The 8,064-nt window shown below is 35.7% G+C and overlaps 1 protein-coding gene across 3 annotated transcripts; it reads left to right on the top strand.

The window, feature by feature from the left end:
• Nucleotides 1-397: 397 nt before the first annotated feature.
• snorc (secondary ossification center associated regulator of chondrocyte maturation) lies at nucleotides 398-8,038 on the top strand. 3 transcript variants are annotated; one of them, XM_016474925.1, is made up of 4 exons: nucleotides 398-988; nucleotides 1,092-1,214; nucleotides 6,971-7,141; nucleotides 7,327-8,038. In XM_016474925.1, the coding sequence occupies exons 2-4, from the start codon at nucleotides 1,130-1,132 to the stop codon at nucleotides 7,434-7,436; spliced, it is 366 nt and encodes a 121-aa protein (XP_016330411.1). In that variant the 5' UTR covers nucleotides 398-988; nucleotides 1,092-1,129; the 3' UTR covers nucleotides 7,437-8,038. The 3 variants fall into 3 exon arrangements, 2 of the variants coding, with proteins under 2 accessions (XP_016330411.1, XP_016330412.1); XM_016474926.1 differs by having other exon boundaries at nucleotides 398-959; XR_001633053.1 differs by lacking the exons at nucleotides 398-988; nucleotides 1,092-1,214; nucleotides 7,327-8,038 and adding an exon at nucleotides 4,597-4,765 and having other exon boundaries at nucleotides 6,971-7,047.
• Nucleotides 8,039-8,064: the final 26 nt, after the last annotated feature.

Genomic DNA, 8,064 nt, shown 5'->3' on the forward strand with positions numbered 1-8,064 from the left:
CCAGTGTTGTGTGCAGAAAATGGTCTCGTCAAGGCCAAAAAGACCCTTCAGAAACTATTCCATGCAGTTTGTTCCTGTCTGGTGTTTACAGAGGGGGGGCTCAGCATCTAAAACTAATATTGATATGTACTGTATACTCAGTTGATGTCTCCATAACTTCAGAGTTTGGTGGCAGGGTGCAAAAATGTCTTGCAGGAAAAAATTCTTGAAGAATTTAAGTAAGAGCCCATCATGACTGTACTTGCATTCATTCATTTACACACAATCTGGTTACGCTTCAGTGATGCTTCAGCCAACCTGATCTCAAGAAAACAAAAATGTTACAAGGTGGCGATTTTTGTATGAATTTGTATAATGTTAATCATATGAAAATGTGTGATTTTTAGAAAAAAAAAAAAAAGTGTGACGGTCCACCCGTTAACATAAGCATCACTGGAGTGAAACCAGAAAACGTGAAAACATACAAATGTGATTGTATGAATTTGCTACCAATTTGCCGAAACACAAAAAGGGTTACAAATTATGAAATTGTGTTGGCCATAGCTGTTAATATATTGTGTTTTTTCTAGCTGGAACACTGCATCACCATCCAGGACTGGAACTATCCACTTTTTAATAATTGATTATAATGACTATAGTAATACCCGAAGTGTTATAATTGCATAACCAAAATACAGCTATTGAGGCCGGCACGTTTTGCATGGTTTTTGGGTCAAAATTCCATAATTACCCTTCGGTGTAATTATGAATCATGCCAGAATAATCGAACTGAATCATGACCATACTTTCATGATGCTTCACATAGCTTAAATGCATCAATTGTAATAAAATTGAACTGTCATCTGCTTGACCCACCTCTATGATCTGAAATCCAACAGAAAAGCGGCCTGGGCCACTGATGGACTTGAAGGCATCGTGCTGCAGGAGTGGAAAGACTCACTTATTCCGGTGTGAAGAGGGTGGGCAGTTACCAGAAGAGTTGACAAAAGTCTGCACTGTCTATACAGAGTCCTCCCACCTAAACCGAGCTACCCCTGCCTCTCTCGCTCAGTCTCTCACTTGCTCTCTGTGTGCTTTCATTAACGTACCAGTCTAGGGGGCAGTGAGCAGAAGTGTCCGGCCAGGAACCATGGGCGTCAGTAGCAGTTACAGCGGTTTATCTAGGCTCGTCTTCATTGGCGTTCTGGCCATCTGCATGGCTTTTGTGCAGTCAGGTAACATCACATCCTTCCCATCTGCCCAGTGATGGACTTTTCATAGAGTTCTTAGGAAAGATTCAGTGGGTTCTGATTTATTGGCAGCTATGGGTGAGAAATGGAGTTTTTGTCAGTGAGAATGATTTTGTGGCTTGTATTGATGTGAGGTGTCGATCAGTTTATTATTTTGTGGCCATGTTGAAGAATGTCCAAAAAAAAAACCTTGTCTGAAAATGCCAAATTGTGCACACGTGTCATTTTCGGCTTGTTGACCATCATGATTTTTTAAGGACCCTTTCAGTGCCATGAATAGCCTGAGCGTGAAAGTGGGATGCGTAAAACCAAAAAGCAAAAACTTATTTAATGAACATTTGCAAAACGGCTTATGTTGTATGATTGTTGCTTTGGGCTTCAAAATCAAAATATGACACGTATATGACAAAAAAAATTTTTTGTTAATCCATTCAATGTAAAAAAAAAAACACTAGCCTCTTTTGTTGCTCAAGACATATTTGAAATGTTTCATTGAACTTATGCCAGAACCAAGTATCTTTATAGTGGCATAAGTGCAAGACAGAAGCGTGCTGACTTCATTGACTCAAGACGTTCTCTTTTTCACAACTAGGTGTTGAACCTGAATTTAGTCTTGGGTTCAGTGCGTACAAGGACAAAGAGATAGTTTGTTACACTCCAGGGAAAAACAAGACATGTATACAGATGCACAAAGAGCACAAAGTTCATTTTTACAGCTACAAAAAGCGCATTTTTTTTTAATTAGAATTGCAAAGTTGCCATTTATGACCTTCATCTCTTAGTGCTGAATAAAATAGTTCCAAAAGATGTATTGAAATGCAGAAACCTGCTTATAAAGTTGGATAAAATGACTATTTAAGGCAATCTCATACTTTCCAGCCAGAATACATGAGGTAATGATGCTTTTTTTAACACATTCAAGGTCCAAAGGATGTGGTGATGGCACAGTTGCTTGATATTTCTTATGTGAATGCATTGATATCATGGCATCATAAATGGTTCCAAAATCTGGATGATCATGATGTCACAGTCTGTTCTGACAAATTGCCAGAAATTCCATGCACTCTTAAAAATAAAGGTTCTGGCATCTTCTTCATTCCATGAAGAACCTTTAACATCCATGGATCCTTTCCATCCCACAAAGGGTACTTTATAGCGATAAAAAGGTTCTTTATATTTTTAAATGTTCTTCGCACTAAGAAAAAATGGTTATTTTAAGAACTGTTTACTTGCTGGAAAAACCTTAATTTTTTAGAGTGTATGTTGAAGAACTTTTATGATGAAGATATTAACAGACTAAAGATTTTCCTTTTAGGCTACATGAAAATACTTGACTGTGAATTTAGGTGTGAGGGGATTTTTAATGCATGATGCTTCCCCTCAGCTGTAACTATGACTGCTTGTTGGTATTACTTTAATGTAATTTACCTTTTTTTTTGCTTTATTTTACATGTTTACTGGGTAAAAAAAACATTCATGAGGACAACAAATTCTGTAATGCGAAACAACGTTGACTAGTCCTTGTCAAGTCCAGTCACATTTATATATAGCCTATAGCTTGTTATACAATACAGATTCACAGTAATAAACAGGAAAAAAAAACAATATAAATAATGCCAACTTCAAATATGAGACAAATTCAAATTCTGTGATAAAGCAGCTTTAAAATGGTCTCATTATTCTTGTCAAGTTTGTTCAGTGCTGGTTCAGTTGGTTCACATCAATTATGAAATGAGTTTAGTTCAGCAGCTCTATAGACCAATTTAGAGTAGACGTCACAGTTACGTCACTTGCAGCTGCGCGCGCATAGTGGTTGCAGAAAAACACTGGGAACAAGTGGAGGTAAATGGGTAAAATCCATGGAATAAAAGAAAAAAATATTTTTGTGCTTTTTGATGTCAAGATCGGAATGCAAATAATTTTTATAGAATACTGTCGTCATTTGAAGCTAAACGCAGACGTTTAAATGGACATACTATGGATGAAAACTGCTACGATTACTCTACTTTTAAAGCATAAATTCGATTTAAACAATAGGTCTACATAATATTCACATATGCTGTTCATAGGGGACGTATTGTATTAGCCCTACAGTTACAGCATGAGATATTATTTAAACTTTATTATTAGAAATATTATTTAAACCTTATTATTAACATTTTTACATAACATTTATTTACTTTATCTCAGAATTCTGACTTTTTTGTTTTTCTCGCAAATGCAAGTTTATATCTCCTAATTCGGACTTTACTCAAAAATAGTGAGTTTGTCAAATCTGAGGGAAAAAAAGCCAGAAGAGCCGAGGGGAAAAGAGAGAATGACGAGTTGTTTTTCCTTATTAGAATTGTGAGATATAATCTCGGAATTGCGAGAATAAAGTCAGAGTTTTGAAATATTTACCTTTTTTAAATTCTTTTATTCCATGGCTCAATAGACTGCCGCTTGAAAACCGTCATTTTCTGCCTCCAGATAAGCTCCGCCCACAAAAAACATCACCCCTGTTTCGGATCTGTAAGACTATCGCACTCTCTAACGTCAATTTCGTTGAATAACAGTGCTTATCGCTGGGTGACAAGCTCTTGTAATATGCGTAGAACATTTTGAAAATGACATCTAATCAATATAATTTATAATCTTTTTAAACCTAACTATTTTGTACCGTATCCGTGAAATTCTCTAGCCAAAAAGGCTATCTCTCCTGGGTTTTCTGCAACCATGATGCGCGCGCATCCTGAATGTTTACAAACCTATAATTGGTCTATAAAACCTTAAATAAACTGAAATAAATTGAAAAAAAGTGGTTACAGAACTAACTAAAATGAAAATATTTATTTTTAGTTACCATTTGTATAAAGGTGATTATACACGGGGCAACTTTTTGAGCAATGTTACCGTCAACGGGCAACGAGGTGACAGGGCTCTAGACTCATTCTTCTCACTGGTCGCTCTTTTGCGACTTTTATATATATATATATATATTTACTTTCATTTACCTTTACCAAATTTACCTGTATGTACTTTGTTTTCATATTTGGCGACTTTTTGTGAAAATTTGAGACTTTTGAGGGTGGTTCTAGAGATTTTCTGAGGGAGGGGTTTGGCAACACTGGTCTCCCCTGTTTCGGGTCTGTAACTATCGCACTCTCTAACGTCAGTTTCGTTGAATAACAGTGCTTATCGCTGGGTGACAAGCTCTTGTAATATGCAGGGAACATTTTGAAAATTACAGCTAATCAATATAACATAATCTTTTTAAAAGCTAACTATTTTTTACCGTATCCATGAAATTCTCTAGCCGTAAAGACTATCTCTCCCGGGTTTTCTGCAACCATGATGCGCGCGCATCCTGAATGTTTACAAACCGGTAATTGGTCTATATAGTGTCGTTATTTAGCTCGAGTCAGTTCAATGTTGATTCAATTCAGTTCTGTAATAGTGCCACTGTTGCAAAATTCAACAGTTGTGAAATAAATTCGATTCAGCTATAAAGCCGCTACAGAAGACGATCGTCATTATCCCGTTCAGTTCAATTCGAGGTTTGTTCTCTGATAGTGTCAGTGCAGTCAAATCGATAATGTTACTGAATATTAAGTGTCATAAAATGAACCTAATGCGTTTCTGTTATTTGTCTGAGTGTGAAGATTCCCGGCGGGCGTGCGGTGAGATGAGGACGCAGGCACAGTGGCGGAGGATTGTGTCATTCGCATGCACCTGTCTGCATGTTGTCCTCTCACAGTTGTGCGTTAAAATACAAGAAACGAGACAACGTTCTTGGCCTTGTCCTCTCGCCAAATGTTTAAGCAGTACTTAAATATTTAAGCAGGCCATGAAGTGAGAAACACATTAAAAAAAAATATTTTTTTTTTGAAATCAACAGATTACGCACGCTGACGCCGAGATGCGTGCTTTTCCACAGACTGGCTTCATAAACAAGCTTGTTTGACTTGCAGTGTACTGGCTGTGTTTAGGCCGTTGGTTCCTCTGCCTCAAGCTGTCCTCTCTGACCACACAAGCGCCCTTTTGTACCCTCAAGTGAAGGGCTCATTGATGTATGGCTGGCCTCGCGCCCCGGTGTGCCGTACCTACTGCCTGCTTCAAGTTAGGAAAGTGTGTGTTGCTGAGCAAACAGACTATTATCAAAAATACTCGTATGCTGGCCATCCTTGACTTGGTGACTCCAAATATTAACTTTTTATTTTAAGATTTGGGGTGGAATATGAGCATTTTAGTGTTTAGTTGCATGGAAAGGTGGTATAAGTGGCCGCTGCTTGTAAATACTTGTATTTTTGAACATTTCAGTGAACAAATGAGTGCTCTGTTATGTTTGTCAGTTTAGTTTTAGTTCATTTTTGACCCATGCCGTTGGGTTGTTCGAGCAGGGTCAGGCTAGGTATCCCACGGTTTGTCCATGTTCACTCTGTCTGTCTTTGTCCCTTCATTTTGGGGTCAGAACCTTTGTCCATAAGGTGCCCTCTGGGAACTTTGGGAAAGCTGTAACATAGGAAATAAGCTTTGGGCTTGGTGAGTGTGGTGTAGGTGAGAAAAGTTGCATGGCTGTTCCATGCCTGCGGGAGATGTGGAATGTTAGTGAGAGATGCGAGGAGAAGAAGAGTGTAGTGGAAGCGAGTGCTAATCCTCCATAAAGACACTCATTGAGTCATATAGAATGTGATTAACATTTGCCACTCTCTAGACCTATGCATTCCCTGCAGACTTAATGTTCAGGAAAACCCCCCCCCAAAAAACATTTAACGTTTGGAGCTCACCTTAGCAAATACCAAGATTTTTGTACATTCTTAACATTAAAGTTGTTTTTGCGGCACCTTAGATTCAGCAAAACAACTTTATTTATTTATTTAAATTCTTAAGAACATTTTTTCCTATGACACCTGCTGGATTTGAATGGATTTATTGATTGATTGATCTTTTGATTTATTTATTTTTTTAATGTATTTATTTAGTATTCTAACTTGTAAATATTATTTAGTTATTTAAATATATCATATTAGTTTATCTTTATTTATTTATTTAGTATTCTTGTAGCTATTATTTAGCTATTTAAATATATTATCCTAGGTCATTTTTATTTATTTATTTACTTATTTAGGTTTCTTATTTGTAGCTATTATTTAGTTATTTATATATATCATCCCAGGTTATTATTTATTTATGTATTTCTTTATTTAGTATTCTTACTTGTAGCTGTTATTTACTTATTTACATATATCATCCCAAGTTATTTTTATTTATTTATTATTTTGACTTGCAGCTATTATTAAGTTATTTAAATATATATATATTCCTTTCGTTTGTTTTATTTATTTACTATTCTTAGTTGTGACTATTATTTAGTTAAATATATCATCCTAGGTTTTGTAAATGTATTTATTTATTTATTTAGTATTCTTGTAGCTATTAGTTATTTAAATATATAATTCTAGGTACTTTTTATTTATTCTAGCTATTATTTAGTTATTTAAATATATCAACTTACTTTATATATATATATGTGTGTGTGTGTGTTTTATGTATTTTTTTGTAAATATATTTTTATTTGCCTGTGGAATGATTTGCATTCGTAAAAATAGCATTATAAAAATGTTCTCTGACAACAGATATTGTTTTTAATATCTGTTTTTTATTTAATTTGTTTTTTTTTGTCTGCTAAATGATTAAATGTAAATGTAGATATTGTTTTAATTTACCTTGACTCTGACAAATTTTTTTTAATCTTCCATCAGAAACAGTTGCTGATTCCTCCCCTACACTGCAGAATGATAATCAGGACACACTATCCGGCGCTGGAGGCTTCGATGTGACAACAAAAATCCCTTTTCAAGACCCCAAAGAAAACGCCTACACCTATGATTATGAGGATGGTACACACTCAATAACCCTGGATGAGGAGGAAGGTAAAGTTACCACTGAAATGTGCATACTGAAGATATCTTTTATATTTTTGTGCATTTAGCAGACACTTTTATCCAAAGCAACTTACAAAAGAATTACGAAAGTGTTATATGAGGTTAATCAAAGAACTTGGTTTCATTCAAAGTTAATCTTAGGATGTGTAATTGTGTGTTATCTCTGGTTTCAGTTGTGCTGGGGCCAGGTGCCATCACAGCTATCGTCATCGCCGTGTTCCTCGGAGCCTCTGTTCTTCTCGCTCTCGTTGTGATCACGCTCAGAAAGTTCACTGCCTCTTAAGAGACATTTATGTGTTTTCATTCCCTTCCTTTTCTCAATCCCATCTCTTCTTTTTACTCTCCTCTGAACTGTATTTTCAAGTGTCTCATTGGTGGAAGGTCCTTCATGAAATGGATGCTCTTTGGTGAGAACTGTTTTGTGATTTCTTTCTCCTATAAAACTGAAGACAGAGAAAACCAGACTTAGGCTGAACAAAAAGGTAACTGCAATCAAGAGAAATTATGGATGCATTTGTTTGGTGACCATATAATCAATGTCGATATCCTCTTGTAATAAGGTTTAGACTGAAATATTAAAAGAAGGTAGAATTGTTATATTAGAGACATGTTTTAAGATATAGTTTAATACCATCCATGTGCAACTAGTTTTTTTTCATACTGTATTGTAATGTATACCAATTTCCAATTTTCTTGTCATTCTAGATTTGTGTAGAATGATCATGTCCTTTAGAGTTTAAGATAAAGTGTGTGTGAATGTGTGTATTGAGAGAAATCAGAGCAGTCTTTGAGAGTGAGTGTTTTAATTTAACTTTTATACATAAACTGATGAATTTGTTTGTCACCTTGTGATTGGTCACTGAACAGATAAAGAGACCATGTTTAATCCCCTTCCAAGAGTGGTTTCTTTC

This window comes from Sinocyclocheilus anshuiensis, unplaced genomic scaffold (assembly GCF_001515605.1).
Source record: "Sinocyclocheilus anshuiensis isolate Anshui unplaced genomic scaffold, SAMN03320099.WGS_v1.1 scaffold2206, whole genome shotgun sequence".
Lineage (NCBI taxonomy): Eukaryota > Metazoa > Chordata > Actinopteri > Cypriniformes > Cyprinidae > Sinocyclocheilus > Sinocyclocheilus anshuiensis.

Bases quoted from the DNA above. Each gene is read 5' to 3' on its own strand.
- snorc (XM_016474925.1), top strand. From the start codon at position 1,130: ATGGGCGTCAGTAGCAGTTACAGCGGTTTATCTAGGCTCGTCTTCATT. The intron at 1,215-6,970 runs GTAACATCACAT...ATCTTCCATCAG, and splicing joins CATGGCTTTTGTGCAGTCAG to AAACAGTTGCTGATTCCTCC. The intron at 7,142-7,326 runs GTAAAGTTACCA...CTCTGGTTTCAG, and splicing joins AACCCTGGATGAGGAGGAAG to TTGTGCTGGGGCCAGGTGCC.